This window comes from Lampetra fluviatilis, chromosome 31, assembly GCF_964198595.1.
Source record: "Lampetra fluviatilis chromosome 31, kcLamFluv1.1, whole genome shotgun sequence".
Lineage (NCBI taxonomy): Eukaryota > Metazoa > Chordata > Hyperoartia > Petromyzontiformes > Petromyzontidae > Lampetra > Lampetra fluviatilis.
The window spans coordinates 7,044,956-7,062,639 of record NC_136305.1 but is presented as its reverse complement, the minus strand read 5'-3'; the positions used below and the strand labels follow the sequence as shown (position 1 = coordinate 7,062,639).

The 17,684-nt window shown below is 50.9% G+C and overlaps 1 protein-coding gene across 1 annotated transcript in view; it reads right to left on the bottom strand.

Moving 5' to 3' along the window:
• Positions 1 to 17,189, bottom strand: part of GAD1 (glutamate decarboxylase 1) — a 58,073-nt gene extending 40,884 nt beyond the window's left edge. Inside the window, exons 1-2 of the mRNA XM_078870994.1 lie at positions 16,974 to 17,189; positions 1,873 to 2,148 (exon numbers count right to left, since the gene is read on the bottom strand). Coding sequence (XP_078727120.1) covers positions 1,873 to 1,969 — 97 coding nt within the window. The 5' untranslated portion in view covers positions 1,970 to 2,148; positions 16,974 to 17,189. The remainder of the gene's footprint in view (positions 1 to 1,872; positions 2,149 to 16,973) is intronic.
• Positions 17,190 to 17,684: the final 495 nt, after the last annotated feature.

Genomic DNA, 17,684 nt, shown 5'->3' with positions numbered 1-17,684 from the left:
CAGCTTTCTTTAGAGCCTCGTCTCAAACAGTGTTAGACCATTTTTCGATTTAAAGCTTTCGTAACTGCAGGGATTCATCTTCTTGGTTCTTTCGGTAAAGTCACGTAGAATGGAAATAATAAAATAATAAAAATAAAACATTATAAAATAATTCTCACGACAGAGTGTCTCCTCGACAGACCTGCTCTCCACCTGAGGACAGCTGCTTGCGTTGTGGCCGAAACGTCGTGAGAATTATTTTATTATGTTTTATTTTTATTATTTTATTATTTCCATTCTACGTGACTTTACCGAAAGAACCAAGAAGAGTGTTAGACCAGAGGACGCCAAAAGGCGAACAGCACAAAGACAATGCCACCGTCAGGACATTGAGAGCTCGGGGTGAGCAGCTCCATCATGGGACCTCCTTTGCCAGCGGCAAAATATCCAAAACCTGTCCTGTGCTTAATTATATTAATTAGACCGCGAGGGAGATGCGAGAATTAAACGGGATGCAAACGAGACGGTTACAACGGAGACAAACAACACTCAAGATTCTCTCCTGGAACAATTTCACGCACAAAGCGGTCACCTGGCATACCGGATGGGACTCGTGCCCTCCTGCAGTTTCAGAGCAGCACACCTTTGTGTACTACTGTAAAATCTCGATTTAAAGCTTTCGTGACTGCAGGGATTCATCTTTTTTGTTCTTTCGGTAAAGTCACGTAGAATGGAAATAATAAAATAATAAAAAATAAAACATACTAAAATAATTATCACGACGTTTCGGCCACAACGCAAGCAGCCGTCCTCAGGTGAAGAAACAGGTCTGTCGGGGAGACAGACGCTGTCGTGAGAATTATTTGATTATGTTTTATTTTTTATTATTTTATTATTTCCATTCTACTGTAAAATCCATTAGTGTACTTGCTGTTAAGATCGTGTCAATTGGCTACTAGACTCGTGTGGACCAACTTCTGTCCATTATTCGCAGTGGTGGCTAAACACGACTGTTTGCCCGTCCATCTGCCTAATAAATAACACCCCAGTGTAGTTTATAACAGACTGTTGGGGCAAGTGTCGTTTGCAAGCACCTGCACGCAACACACGCGGGGGATAGGTGGCCATCAACAACCGCGGTTCGCCGCTTAAGTGGCTGTGACGTCTCCACGGCGCTTGTGCCATGCTGGGTGCACAGTGAAGCCTCGTGCAGTGTCGAAAGCCTGCTGGCAGGAGGCCACGGAACAGACCCAGGTGCCATGCTTCCACGGACTGAGATGGCTGGCTGATACACCAACAGTGCTCCCCGACTGTGACAACTCTCCGCTCGTTAAATTTCGATTTAAAGCTTTCGTGACTGCAGGGATTCATCTTCTTAGTTCTTTCGGTAAAGTCACGTAGAAGGGAAATAATACAATAATAACAATAAAACATAATATAATACAATTCTCACGACGTTTCGGCCACAACGCAAGCAGCCGTCCTCAGGTGAAGAACAGGTCTGTCGGAAAGACCATTCAGACGCTGTCTTTCCGACAGACCTGCTCTTTACCTGAGGACGGCTGCTTGCGTTGTGGCCGAAACGTCGTGAGAATTCTATCTCATAATGTTTTATTTTTATTATTTTATTATTTCCCTTCTACGTGACTTTACCGAAAGAACCAAGAAGATGAATCTCCGCTCGTTGTTGCGAGTTTCGCTCTTCTGCCCTCCGCTGTTGCTGGAGGGCGACTGCCTCAAACTCCCCAGCAGCAGCAGCAGCGTCCTTCACGAGCCTCCTCCACAGAGGGCGATCTTGACACCGCACTGGTCACCCGGTCAAATCGGCGAGTCCAATCACCTCCGTATCTTTACATTCTCGATCAATGTCACCACACGCACACTCACACTCACCGGTTGGGGGTCGCAGGACACGCGCAGAGGGGTCCTTCCCCGCTCCACTCGAGGCAGCCCCCCCTCCGCTCTCCGCTGTGCTGGGCGGCGTAGCCATTATGAATGAACCTTCCCTCGGAGTTGAACTCAAGGAGATGTTGCGTGCCGTAAGACCCCCCCCCTTGGTGTCCTCTTGTTTCTCCGTCTCAGAAAGGGGTTATCCCGGTTGTGAAGACCTCCCGAAGTAACAGCCGGACTCCCGTTCTGAGGTGGCCGATGAACGTTGGCGAGCGAATGCTGTGGAGGGCAAAAAAACAACAAATGGCACTTTAAAATGTATTATAATCTGCATCGTGGCGACTGAGTACACGTCCAAAAAAATGCCCAAAACGCCAAGCGGGCAGCAACAAACAGCACTAAGTTTAAGAGCGAAACAGGATTTCTCCACAACTCTGGCTGTCGCTTGACGATGTTGATTGTAATTACCGGCGAAACGTCGCCCTCGAATTGTAAATGTTGCGGGTTTACTCCCCACACCGGTGTGCTGAGCTCGTAACTAATTGGCATCTCCCGTTCACGTGACAAACATTACTCGTTGGTCGTGCGGCGGCGGCGACGGCGGGTTTAACGACGCGTTTATATTTTACGCGATATAACCCACAAACTTCTGCTATGGAGCACCAAGTTGCCGTAGTGGACACGAGTAGAAGACACCGAGTCTTGGATCGAGGAAGGTTGTAAAGAGCTTGGGGGGGGGGGGGGGACGAGAGGAGACGATGGGAGGAGGGAATTCCAAAGTGGAGCAGTGCGAGGGAGGAAGCCGTGCAACAAGTTTGATTCCCGCTCATGGCCACCAGCCCGGGTGATGATTATCTGAACCGGTCCTCCCACCTCCCCCTAGGTCGACTCGGCCCTTAAACGGGTATCCTGCCGCGGTGTTCGTAGTGCGTGGTTCTTGGCCGGCCCTTCATTTCTGTTCGCGAACACACCACATTACCCCCCCCCCTCCGGCAAAAGGTCCGGTTAAGGGGGGGGGGGGCGGATCTTTGTCTTGTGCACGCGCGTGTGATGCACGCCCGTGGGTTCAGAGACGGGGGAGACGTGGGGAGGGAAGATGCGGAACGGGATGAGGATTTCCTCGCTTCCATCGCGCAGACTCAGTGGCGATGGCTGCGCATCGAATTCGGCACGCGGACGGGGCCGTGTCGACCTCGTGGGAGTCCAAGGACCGGTTCGGGTAATCGTCACCTGGGGTGGCGTTGGGTGGCGTTGGGTGGCGTTGGGTGGCGTTGGGTGGCGTTGGGTGGCGTTGGGTGGCGTTGGGTGGCGTTGGGTGGCGTTGGGTGGCGTTGGGTGGCGTTGGGTGGCGTTGGGTGGCGTTGGGTGGCGTTGAGCGCCAAATGGAACTGCGGGTGGCCGGGGGTGTTCGTAGTGCAGCGCGTGAACCACTACACTACCGCTCCCCACGTACAGCAAATGCAGTACACGTGGATTGAACGCGCGCACGCGCGCACACACACACACAATCAACGTATTATATAAAACGTGCAGTGCCAGTCATCGCATGCAGTATAACTGCTCGTTCGCATATACAGATGCAGTATAGTTTTACACATATCCCGCGTGTTGTTACACGCGTACTGCACGCGTCATCAGCAGCAGCCATGGTCAATCCATTGCTGGATGATGCGCATTCCATAGCAAAAGACAAAGATGCCCAGTATAGCCTTGAACAGACTGTTGGGGCAAGTGCTGTTAGCGAGCAGCATCTATTAAGGACAGCGCAGCAGACGAGGGGGGGGGGGGTGACCAGCACCACGCCCGGCCGCCTTTGTCTCCCCAGTGTTGCTATTTACACACCGCACCAGGTACTCGTTTGGAGACCGAGTGGGCATAGGGAAGGCCCAGCACAGGTTCAGACAAATCGTCACCTGCTGCTGGCCACGAGCAGGAATCGAACTCTTTGCTCGGTTCCTAGCGCAGCAATTTAATCGCTACACTACAGCGCTCCCCACATTACATGACGTGTACACGACGCACACACGACGCACACACACACAAATACACACAAGCATATGAGATACATGCGCACATATGCACACAAATATTCGCATTACAGTTAACACAAACTGCACACCCATCAGTTCACACGCACGTGTGAACGTTGCACACACACACACACCCCACCAAATGGTCGTTAAAAGTTAGGTGGAATGTACCCACGATTTACCCCACCACACGATCGATCAGCTGTGTGGGTGAACCCACACGGTCTCGACCGCCGGGTTTCACTGCCGCGGCGGGAGATGGGAAGCGAATTCGAGAGCTCATCACCGACACTCACCCTCGGGTGGCACCTCCCATCGCGTCTCTCAGTCGACAAGGTGCGTGGTATAGAGCGGTAACCGGTTTATTAAAACCGGTTTATCAAAACCGGTTTTTCAAAACTGGTTACCCGGGATTGAAAAAATAAATGTAACCGCTCTTCTATAGAAACATATTACACACACAACAGATATTTGCGCTATATTTTTAAATACACACATACAACATAGACCGCACATATTACACAAACCGATATACAAAGACACCAGATTGTGGATTACACGTCCTAAAAGACACAAATACATATATGCATGCGTGCAAACACACAGCCTTCTATATATATCATAGCGCACCACGCACCACACACTTAAATGTAATCTAAATATTAAAAAACTCTGATTCCTCCGCATAGCCTTAACCAACCGCTGGGGCAAGTGGTGTTAGCGAGCGCCTATTAAGGCCGGCACGGCACACGAAGCGGTGGGTCGCCAACCACCGCGCTCGACCGCCTTTGTCTTCCCAGTGCTGATATTTAAACATCAGGACTATCGAAGCCCCAGGAACGGTTCAAATATTCGCCGTCATCTTTCATTGCTCGCGAGGCGGGGAAAAGAAGCCGGGTTCGCATTGCGCTAACCGCTGTCCCACCGCTCCCCACACACACGCAACACCGCATTTCACTGTACGGATTATTATATACTGTACATACAAGCACGTATGAGACACACACACACCTCGATTTACATTAACATCTTAAAATCGTACAAATATAACAGCCTCCACACATTCATAAGCTGCTTCGCGCACACAAATATAATGATTACCCTCCCCTCCCGGTACAGCCTTTCAGAGACTATTTGTGGGGGGGCAAGTGCCATAATCTACTACCGATGAAGGCCGGCACGGCACGCGAGGGGGGTCCAGTGGCCGACGACACGCCCGGCCGCCTTTGTCTCCCCAGTGCCAGTGTTCAATCCATTACACCGGATAATCGTTTTAAGGCTCAGTCAACCTAGAGGAGGTCGCGCGCGAGACTCTTAACCTCGGGTTTGTGTGCGCTAACCGCTGCGCCACCGCTCCCCACGTACTAGCACACACGCGCGCACGTGTGCACGCGCGCGCACGTGTACATGCACGCGTGTGCACGCGCGCGCACGTGTACATGCACGCGTGTGCACGCGCGCGCACGTGTACATGCACGCGTGTGCACGCGCGCGCACGTGTACATGCACGCGTGTGCACGCGCGCGCGTGTTCACGCACGCGTGTTCACGCGCGCGCGTGTTCACGCACGCGTGTGCACGCGCGCGCGTGTTCACCGGTGCATGAGAGGCAACGGTAAAAGGCAATTAGATTAATTATCTTCCTATAAATCGTAGAAGAATACATTTTATCGCGACGTTTCGGCCCAGTGGTCTTATGCCGGAAATTAATGCGAGCGGACAATTATTAATTACACATTTTACAAGCGTACATATGTATATAACGAACACACATATATACACAATGTATATATTTCACTGTGATGCATTGGACATGCATATAAGCAGTGGTATAAGCAGACACGCTTATCGGCTCCATAAACACACCTGCACACACGGCTAGACACGCGTATTGTGTGTACAGAACACGTATGCTGTGTAAATACTCACACGTACAACACTGTGTGAACCCACATTCACACACCAAATCATACGTATAAAAGTCCGCCGATCTTGTCTCCGCTATCGGAGAGCCTGGTTTGTAATTGGAGCAACCGCTACGATTTTAAATCCGCTCCCTCCTATTTCAATAACCAAACCATCATTTTTTTACCAGCGTGGTGAAGTATGGTCAAACAATTTCCCCCCGCCCGATCGATACGGCGTGGGGAGGCCTTCCATCTAGCAGCGGATTGACAAACATCTGTATAAGTAATGTTCACCATTGGTTTGTGCGCGGCCAGTGACCTGGCCCAATTGTCTTTGTAGTGAAACCCTCCGCCACCCGACAGTCAAAACAAATGCACATTGTCACGTGGTCGTGTACAATCGTTGTTAAAAGCGCGCGGATCATTATTATTGTTCCAACTCACGGCTAATATAATCAACAACTATCTTACAAAATTAAAAACAAAATCGCAGTCAAAATACGACGTTTCGCTTGAACTGCGTGGAAAAAAACCCACGATCCGAGTGAGTGTAACGAGCGTGCGATATGCGACGTGGTGTTGGGACTAAGAATGGTGTGCGGATGACGAGCGAGTGAAGAGTGTCGATTCTGTTTGGCCGGAGAACGGAGGCGGCTAAACGGGTGCGGCACGGGCTCGGAGAAGAGTTGAACCGATGTGTTACAAAGGAGGAGGATGTGCAGCCGTGTGGACTTGCCGACGATTGGTACCAGCGGTGTCAAAATCGGCCTTCATGGGAGGAGGCTCGTGAAGGAGGCAGTCGCATTCCAGGAGCGACGCTCACAACAACGAGCGGAATACCAGGCGGATATAATACTGCAACATTTGGCACAGTAGGAAGCACAGGTGGTGGGGGCATGTCAGTCATCTCAGTCAACCCACGGCACCTGGGTGTGTTCCGAGACCTCCTGCCAGCGAGCCATCGACGCTTCACGTGGCCTCAAAGTGCACCTAGCCTGGCACAGGCGCCTTTGTGACGTGACCGCCACTTAGGTGGCGAATGTCGGCTGCTGTTGGTGCGATGGCGATTGCGTGCGATGGGATAAGATGGGGGTAACGTGGTGTGTGGGGGGTGGGGTAGAGGGGATGCGTGATGGGGAGGCGGGGTGATAGCACCATCATTCAAATTGTGTTGGACACGCACGGCTAACGTAGCGAGACCGCTGCTCGCTACATATGCAATGGTCGCGCACGCGCCTTCACGTGAGCCTCTCGTTACGATCTTCTTAGGGGGAGAGCCGTGGCGCGGCGGTTGGCGGCATTGTGAGACGATCCCGAGTTGAGCATTCAGAGTCAAGATTCCCGCCGGACGGATTACATCGGTTGGGCAAAACTATTCCGGACAGGTTACTGGGGCCTCCCCCTAGGTCAATTCGGCGTTAAAAAAATTAAATAAATCTGGGTGCGGTGTAAAAACCCATCGGCACTGGGGAGACAAAGGCGGCCGGGCGTGCGTCTGGGCCACACGCCAGCTCGGTCTTTGTGCGAAGCGCTTTGCCTCCGTTGACGCCGACTAACAGCACTCGTCTCAACAGCCATTCAGGGGATCTTTGTCTTTGTATGAAATATCGCTAAATCGGGGACATTCATCTTTGTGTTTGCCAAGGTATGCGCTTGTGCATATTAAAAACATATATATCTACTACGAATACGCATTTACGATATGTGTATTTTATACACTTAGGATAAAACATTAAGTACTGTACACATATGTAACTGTTGTCAGTTGACTGTTGGATGAAGGCATATCCCCCGCACTCAGCATCGAGGGGCTGCTTGACCATACTTCACCACGCTGGTGACATTCAAGTTCATACGGACGAGGCTTATATTCGTCTGTGCGCTGTGAATGTGTATACAGTATACATATCACGCACGGTTTTTTTTGTATGGCTAATTGGAAAATGTGTTACGTACCAGGTAACTCAGTCTAGGCATACGCGTAAATAACATGTTCATGGGGACAGATTCAATACAATATCCCGCTCTTCTCCGGATATTTACGGCGAGGCAATATACGAATATCTTACAGGGATAATTATAAAACACGACACGTGTGTGCGCGCGCGCGCTATTCTATTATCATTACGATCATCTGGACGTTCCGACCGATCGACCTTCAGGAATTATTGAGGCTAAGATCGCGAGTCCTAAATATTCTGGGAGAAGATCATCATCAGCAGCAGCGGCGGCTATGATTGATCCACTGCTGGATGAAGGCTAATCGCAACCCGCCGCTTATACTCAACGACCCTACGATGGTTAAGAATCCACTTGGCACCTGCACACAGATTCCTGCATCGCTCCATCTCTGCCCGCCGGGCGCCTTCTCGGACGCGTCGCGTTGCATTGGCGTCCCGTCACCCATCCCTGGCCGTCTGGCACCGTCTCGTCTAGCCCCGAGTCGTGCCCAAGCCCTCCCCCTTCCCCGCGTCCTAACAGTTTGGAGGCTTCCAACCCAGCGTGCCTTCTCCAATCTTCGTGGTTGATTCCTCCTCCCGTCGTCTCTCGCTCCATTTGCAGACGTGCATCTCTGCACGTGTTTGTTGTGTACACTTCAGTTTGTTTTTGTTCGTTCGTGACCCGTCTACCGGAGAAGGTAGTGGACACCGCTATCCATTTCGTGCGTTCTTTTGCACGTACACGAAAAACGCATGCGAAATTGTGCACATTTATTTTAGAATAGTAGGTGCATATATATGTAACAAACGAATGGAATGGAATCTGGCGTAATTTATGAAGGCAGCGTGGAAATGGGTTATGTCACTGTAATATAAATCGTACTCAATATAAAAAAAAAACAAATGCACACTACTATATATACAGGAAACACCTCTGCATAGATACAAATGTACAGATTTTGCACTGTGTAATATATACTACGTTGGATCACGTGAGAATCAACACGCATGGATACAAAGACAACGAAATAACTTGGAGACCTTTGTCAATCGGCTGCTGGTCATAGGCGGGGGTGGCTGGGGGGAGCGTTTGGCCATACTTCACCACGCTGGTCACGGCGTGCAGGGCGAGGGGGGAGACATTTGAATTAAGGGTCATTGCCCGAAACGTCGTTCGTTATAGTTTTCCTGGTAAGGCCAGTGTGTGTTATACGATTGTCGAGTTCGTTTTATGTAATTTATGGCGGGGAATCGAATTCAGACGGCGTCGTTCATAATGCAGCGCGTCAACCACAGCGCCACCGCTCCCCCTATGTCGATACATTTCGTGTGTGTGTGTATGTATATCAGCAAACATTGCAAGTGTATATTAACATTCATGTATGCGTGCTTTAGTAGTACGATGGTGATACATGTATATATTTATAACGTACGTGTGTTAACAGATTTCAGAACATTAAATAGGACGATGACCGCGACACGAGAATTATAGAGACACTTACACACGCATACGTTTTATTATTAGCAGACTATTGGTGCAAATGCTGTCTGCGAGCACCTATTAGGGTTGGCAAGGCACACGACGGAGGAGAGCGTGGCCAGCAACACGTCCGGTTACTGCCCGTCTCCCCGATAGACGTTTTAGACACCGCACCAGATGCTCAGTTTAGGCCGAGTCGACCTAGGGGGGGGGCTAGGATCGGTGAAAGTATTTCGGGGTCGTTAGCAGCGCACCAATTACTACACTACCGATTGCCCCACACGCACACACACACACACGTCCATCGCACACACGCATGCACACGCACAGATCCGCACAGACAATTAGGTGCTTGCGAACAAGCATTTGCCCCAACGCACAGACACGCTGATACAAAGTGGCCTGACGTCGCGTTTGATTGATGGTCATTTATTTAACGAAATGAGACCCATTAAGATATGTTTTTGCTTGGAAGGAGCTTCGTTAGGAATTCTGGTTTGCCCAGATATATAATTAGTAGGAGATGTTATCCGTGTGCCCATCTGACCATATAGCCCGAAATGTAGCCGACCGCGTCAAATATCGAACGCCAAGCAGATGTAGCCCTGGATAGAGGATGGACCATGCATAACAGGTGTTGTAGGTCTCTGCAGGCTCCGGCGTCGTCAGCAGAGGGCAGTGCAGCTGAAACATTTATCAGCATTCAAGACGTCGTGGAGACGGCGCCAGATTCAGGCCGAGGGACCCAAGATTTATAGAGGGAAGGAGGGAAGTGGGTATATATATTGCAAATACAATTCCGAATTCAATCATTTACCTATGTAAAGTTAACGAATCCCAAAAACAGACGTCCATTGACATTAAACGCATGTATAAATAATATTTTTAAATGCATTTTAGGATATATTTATATTTTTAGGGGTAATATTTTACCATTCTTCAACTATGCTTCATCCGAATTCGCAGGGTTCTTGATAAGAGTTTTAATAAACGGATTTGATGCGACCCCACTGGAAACGAGAGACGCATTTGACATAAATAACGGTAATAAAACATTAACTTAAATAAAACAATGACATTTAAAAAATCTTACCTCCGCTTAGCACGGCTGGTTGCATTCGGTGCGAAAGAAGTCCATACCGACATACAGTAAATAACCCTATATGGTGTCCTTACTTTCGGGCCACCCTGTATCGAGGGAGTTTGGTTCTTAGTGTGGGAAGGGAACCGCGGTACGAGGAGATGATGAACACCGATATTGTGGTCCCACACCGACTGGTGCACCCACCCACTCTCTTTGCACAGCCCCCCCCCCCCCGCCTTAGCCACACCTGGCTGCCCAGCGGCTTTGGGAGCTTCTTAAATCTCGACGTGATCCACCAACCCCTTTGCCTCCCAAGCGCTGTTCTGTCGAAGTCAAGAACAAACCCAAGCCAAATTTTCGCCTATTGCGCCCCACTCACTTACAGCCGTGCAGTATCCAGTGGTGCGAATTCCACATTTCCTATGGCGGGAGCGAGTCTCTCCATTAGGACCCCCCACTGCCGATTTCTCCAGAGAAGTGGATACTAATTTTATCGACCCTGCCGGGGGAGGGACGATTGGGTTGATCGACTCCCCCCGCCCCTCCACCACCATTTGAACTCGCAACCTTGCGAGCGACGCGGCGAATGTACACCACACCCACGTGTTTCACCATCGGACGATCATTTTTATTCCTCTAAGGTCGGATTGTCAACCCGGCTAATGTCATCGTTCCGCGACCTTCAGGAGAGTTATTCTGGCTCCGTTATCACACGCGTCCGTCCGTGCTAGCTTACTGCCCTGCCAGTAAATTCGAGCGTACATTACAAAACAAAGACAAAGCCCCCCCCCCCTCCTGCTTTCCCCGTATAGCCTTAACAGGCTGTTGGGACAAGTGCAGTTAGTGAGCACCTAGGAAGGTTGGAACTGCACGAGGGGGTAAGGGTGGCCAGCACCACGCCCGGTCACCTTTGTCTCCCCAGTGGCGATGTTTTGTTTGTTTTACACTGCACCAGGTCCTGGAGGATTCGACCCAGGGGGACGCACAGAACCGGTTCAGATATTCGCCACCAATATTGGCGTGAGCGGGAATCGAACTCGGGACACCTGGATCGGAATAGTGCCCCAGCCGCTACACAATCCGCTCCCCACACAGACACATCACCAATTACAAAGACAAAGGGCCCCCCGCGGCTCGGTCTTACAGGCCGTGGATTCACTTCAGATTAGCACGGTTGGCTACGTACGGCGCGAAAGAAGTTCGACAAGCACACATTTCAGGGGCTGTTAACGATCACCCATTAAAGGCCGATACGGCAAACATTGAGATTTGCGGTCAGAAAATATGTAACGGATCCCCCCCCCAACCTCCACCACGAATTTAATTACCGTGTTGGCCGCATGATTTAAAAAAACCCGCACTTTCTGTCCCCGTATTTTAAAGCAGAATTTGGGGATGGTTGCGTCATATAATGAGTCCAGTATGTGTGTGCGTGTGTGTGTGTGCGTGCGCGTGTGCAGATTTGTAAAAAAACTTTATTGACACCAAAAGAGCAGGGGACAAGCGAGGAGAGGCATCCTGGCGACTGTCACGGGGGGGGGAGGGGGGGATGATGTGCACCGGTTAAGACCAACAGCAGAGTGTCAATCAAAGGAGAGATGGATACCACCCCCCCCCCCTTCACCAGACGAGATGGAGCGACGAAACGAGCTGTTGCCGGCACGAGGTGGATTGTGGCACGGCGCGACCGTGAGAGATGGCCACGACCTGGGGAGACCCATCCATCCAGCAGCGAATCGAGACTGGCCGATGAGGATTATTATGTTGACGAGCTCGCGTCAACTCGCATCCCCGTACTTTGATTCTACGCTCCGACGTGTACTGCCGTTCCCCCCCCCCCCCCCCAGCCTTCACTAACCCGCACTGACCAGCGTGGTGAGGTATGGTCAAAATAGCCCCCCCCCCGCCTGTCACGAACCGGACGACCTGGGGGGGGGTCTATTATCATCCAACGGTGGAGTGACAAAGGGGGCTGTGCAGCATGTTCGTGCGTTGACCGTATCGGGAGATGGAATGTTTTTAAATCCGATTCGACAGATTTCATTACAAATCCGAGCACGTCGATCCTATCGCGTCCCATTCAGGTGGCCTCCCTTTTCCTCACCCCGCCACCCCCACCTCCCCAGCAGTGACTTGATCGCATCATTCTTATTGTGAGGCTTCCTTACCCAGGGAGACGCCTCACCGAGTCTCACGACCCTCTTTCTCAGGAGGGTCCTGCCGAATATTCGTAATGGGGGGGGGGGGGTGGGGGTGGCTGGAGGGTCGATGATTGCGACCGCGGGTCGGGTCATTTTATTAAAAAAAAAAGTTGTGGCACATTTGGACCGCGACGCCGACGCACAGGGTGGAATTACGTCAAGGGATCTTGGACGTCCGCAGTGTAAACAAGCGGGCGCGTATCCACACGGCGCATTAACCACCGGCAGTATTAAACAGGGCGGCCGCTGGATGTCGAACCGTAAGCATCTGCAACAGCAAGCTTGCTGCTGGGCCATGGCACAACCGCCCAAGAGCACGAACCGTGTGTGTGTGTTGCCGTACGTGGGGGCGTACAGTCCGTCTCTCCACTGCTGGATGAGGGACAGCTCCAGGCCCCTTCGGGTGATGGCATTTATTTGACCACACTACAAAAAACACGCTGGTCAGTGCGTGATGAAGGCGTTGGAGCATAGAAGTACCGTACAACTGTGAATGTTGCTGCACTGCCCAATGCTGCCCACCACGTGGCCAACTATCGCAAACCTGTTTTTGCGTGATGGTCACTCGAAGCATTGGCCAGGCTCCAATCCGGCTTAGCTTTCGAGGGGAGGAGATCGTCCACGTCCTGGGCGATTGTTAAATCGCACATCAAGTCGTAAGGTTGTTAAACGTTTGCAGTATTTGCATTACCAGTAACCGCATTAAAACAAATCTCCAGCGAAAGCCGGTTAACGGGTTTCTGCACAACTTCAGCAATACACCTTTTTAAAACTGTCCTGTCAATTTGGCAGGTCACGCCTGGATGGGGTACAGCCACCGCTTCCAAGTCGACTGGTTAGCGTGGCAGAGTAGGCCAAATACCATTACAAAGCCCCCCTACTCGTAGAGGCCCTTCCCACAACAGTGGCATTAACAGAGCAATTTCAGGGCTGCACCTTTATCTTCTTAATTGAATAAAAACAATGGCAAGTGTGCCAAGCGATGACCTCGGCCGCCGTGCGGTTTGTTACTGGTTGCACGTGCGAAATAAATTAGCGCATTGGTTACTAATAACGCAACTCGAAAAGGTTACCGGTTCCTGACTTTGAACCGGTAACAGATTCTGAAAACAGTTAACGATTTACCGGTTATCGTTTAACAACCTTTGTACCGTATACACACGTACACCACCTCAACATAGTTGCTTTTGCACGCACGCAGTTGCTAAAAAACACGTAGATGAGCGCACGTATGCTTGTGTAGAAGTACACGTAGTCGTGTACCCGTGCGTGCACTTGCATATCTCGAACCCTAGCGCAGTCAACCACCCGCCCTCCAAAAGTAAAAAAAAACACGTGTAATGCATAAGTGTGTGCGTGTTGATACAGTACACAGTCATAGTTATTAGATTAGACAACTACACAGCCATATACCGTACGACGCGCAAATACATCCACACAGCACCCGGGGGCAAAGCACTGTGCTTTTACAGAGCACGTGCACAAACGGCCGGCCGCCTTTGTCTCACCCAGTGTCGACGTTTATACACCCCGCACCAGGTAACTCGTGTTTAAAACAAACAAAAAAGGATGAGTCGAGTTAGGCCGGGGGGAAAAGACGCTCATCGTCACCGGTACAGGTATTCGCCAGGTGAGGTTGACCGTGAACGCGAATCTAACTCGGGTCGCCGTGTCGCGAAGCGCCGACGGCCAAACGCTGCGCTACATACAAAGAAAAACGTGCACACGCGCCGTGCACATGCACGCACACACACACACGCACGTGAGCGTAGCGCAGTGCACTGATGAGCTCAGCTCACGCGCGCACACCTGTACGCGTTCACCTGTTGTGCATGGCAATGCGCGTGCACACCTGTTAGTCAGCGAGCACCTGTTGAAGCTACGGTCCGGGGTGATGGCTATGGTAGCCTATAGAGAGCGTCGTGTACTCCCCGATTGCCCCGCTTTATCTAACATTCCATATACAATTGTAATGAGCACTTTATACGCAATATTATTTTTGACCGACCGTGCTTTCGCCCCGGGATTGAGCGGTGGCGCAGTGGTTAGCGCACTGCGCCGTAAACCCGGCTCCAGTCGGGTTCGATTCCCGGGCAGGGCTCTCGCATCCGAAGGATATCTTCCACCGGTCTTTGCACTCGCACACGAATCCCCCCCCACCACCTCCCCGCTACTAACCCGCGCGGTGAAGTATGGTCAAAGAACCAAACGAAGTGGCGGCAGGGGGAGGGCGGCATTCCAATCGCAGTAGATTTTTTTTATTGGTGCGATTTGTACACGAGAATTAATGTATCCAGGCGAAGCCCCATCGAGATTCGTTGTGGCGTTGTCGTTGGGATCGAAGTCCTTTATTGAACCACAGGTGACGAGCAATTGATATGGATCATTCATTTTTTTTATTACGTCCTTTATTTAGCCAGGTGAGCTCGCAGCGAGATTAATAGTCTTCTATTAAAGTTCCTTTTTTGTGTTACCACATCAGCAATTGATACGGATTTTATATTTTTGATCGACGTCCTTTAACTTAGCCAGATGTCACTTTGGAGATTCAGATTAAAATGGCACGTTGGGTTAATTAACCTCGCAATTAGCCAGAGATATCGTTATATTTAATTGCGATTTTATATTGTAGGGGGGGGGGGTTGTTGAGTGATAGAATCGGGAAATCGGTAACAGTTTCCAGAAACGATTAACCGTTTTCGGAAAGGTCAGAAAACGGTGATAGTTGTCGAGTGGAGCGTCGGTAGCGGGTGCACGCGCGCGTGCAAACGGGACGGCAGCCCGGGTCACCGCGTGGCGAGATCGTGCCCTCGTTTCTCAAGTTAACAAAGGGGGGTAAAAGGCGCAGCCACTGCTCGCGTAAGGGCCTCGCCACAAGGATGGATTTCCCCGGACGGCATTTGGTCTCCTCCTCCACGCTGATCGGACGTTTTGAAAGAAGAGAGGGGGGTGTACCCACACTTTACCCCACCGGACGCAACTTGCCGATCGACCGAGGAATAGTCATTCATGCTTGCGTGTATAACTTAATAAACGTTGCCCATTCGTTTCGTTTGCTGCCACGCCTGGAGATCGAATCCAACCCGACGATTTCTGGATTGCAAGTCCGCTGCGATAGCAGACTCGGAATAATTTATTCTGGGAGAAATCCGATGAACTATGAAGCGGTAGAAGGTCCCTACGTCGCTTGGTTAATAAAGATACAACTCCAGCGTTAGTGCTCGGCAGTTATATTCGTGCAGAAAAAACGATAATCGATTTTTTTCCCGAACGGTTACCGGTAATTAAAACGGATGTAATAAAACGTAATCTTAAAAAAAACACGTATATGTAAATAAATATACTTAAACGAGTATATGCATGCACAAAGATCCCCCGTATAGCCCGAACACTTTTCGGGCAAGTGCTGTTAGCGAGCACCTATGAAGGCCGGCTCGGCACACGAGGTGGGGGGGGAGTGGGTGGCCAGCACCACGCCCGGCCGTCTTTGTCTCCCTCGTGGCGATGTTTACACGCCGCACCAGGTTACTCACGAGGCAAAATCGACCTAGGGGAGATCCAGGACCCGTTTAGATAATCGTCACCGGGCGTTGATCGTGAACGGGAATCGAACTCTGGCCCGACAAGTTCGTAGCGCAGCGTAGCGCTAACCGTTGCACTACGGCTCCCCATAGTATACGTTCATTACACACAACCCAGGCGTCAGTGCAAATACCCTCCCTGTACAACCTAGATATTGTTGAAGTGAAGATTGCAAGCACCTATTAAGACCACGACGGCGCTCGCAGGGTGTGTAGTCAACATCACGCCCGGCCGCCTTTTGTATCCCCAGCGTTGACGATTACACATCGCACTAATTAAGGCCGAGCAGACCTTGGGGTGGCACTGGAGCGGTTCAGATCCGACTCGCTTATGACGATGGCTGCGGCCCATATGATACGCATGCACGTGTAGAGAGAGAAGAGTACACACGTACACATGCACCACCTTGATATAAATACATAATTTTAAAAAGCGCCGCAAAAATGCAACTATAATTACACAAATGTGAAAAAAGCTCTCCCGTTCAGTCTTAACAGACTGTTGGGGCAAATGCTGTCATAGAACACCTCATGAAGGTCGACAGTACAAGAGGGGGTTGTGGTGTGGCCAGGATCACACCCGGACGCCTTTATCTTCCTAGGTGGAGGCACGGCGCCGGTTCTGATAATAGTCCCCGCTTTTCCATTAGAAACCACGCGCAAAAACCACCACGTATAAAATCATAAATGTACGCACACAAATATAAATACACGCGCGCACTACTCTCACCTGCACGCCCGTATGCACACGCGTGTATTGGTGCGCGCGTATGTATATTAGAAACACACGCTAGCGCAGGTTTGCAAACGCGTGCACCACATATGCGCACGTGTACACACGCGCGCGGCCCGGTTTCATCTCACCCACCTCTGCACACACACCTGTACTCGGGTGGATGATTGTCCGCTGGCTTGGCTGGCTTGTTGAATGCGCTCCCCTTCCTCCTCCTCCTCCCTCCCCTGCTTCACACTCCTGCTGCTTCTGCTGCTGCCGCTGCTGCTGCTGGGTGGCGCGTGCGTGCGGTCGAGAGGGCTTTGGCGAGCGAATGTTGGCTAAGGCAGCGGTGGCGGACAGAGTCAGCGAGGCTGGGCTGCCCGAGGCTGCTTGCTGATAGTAGTGGTGGTGGTGGGGGGGCGGTTGATGTCTGGCGAGAATGTGGGTGGTGATTTGGGGGTGGGTGGTGATGGAAGGGTGAGTCACGGCAAGGTAGGTGTTGTTACGAAACGCAGACCTACTAACACCCCCCCTCTCTTCCTCCTCCCAGACCCTGGTCCTTACTTCAGACAGTCACACTCGGTTTCATTCCTCACCTCGGTATTTTCCGGAACGCTGCAAGGATGGCGAGGAGTAGCGTGTCGACGGGAGGCACCACCACTACGAGACTACTTTCATCGTTTAAATTAAAAGGGGAGACGTACGTGCAGGAGGGGTGTTTTCTGTTAATTTATTACGTTACTGGCTAGAGTACAAATGTGCGACCTATCCATAATGACAGTATTCTATTGTATTTGCTAAATAATCTAAAAAATGTCGCTTTTAATATCGCAAATGATGACAATGGCACAGAGAGAGACCACGATCCAGCAGCGTAC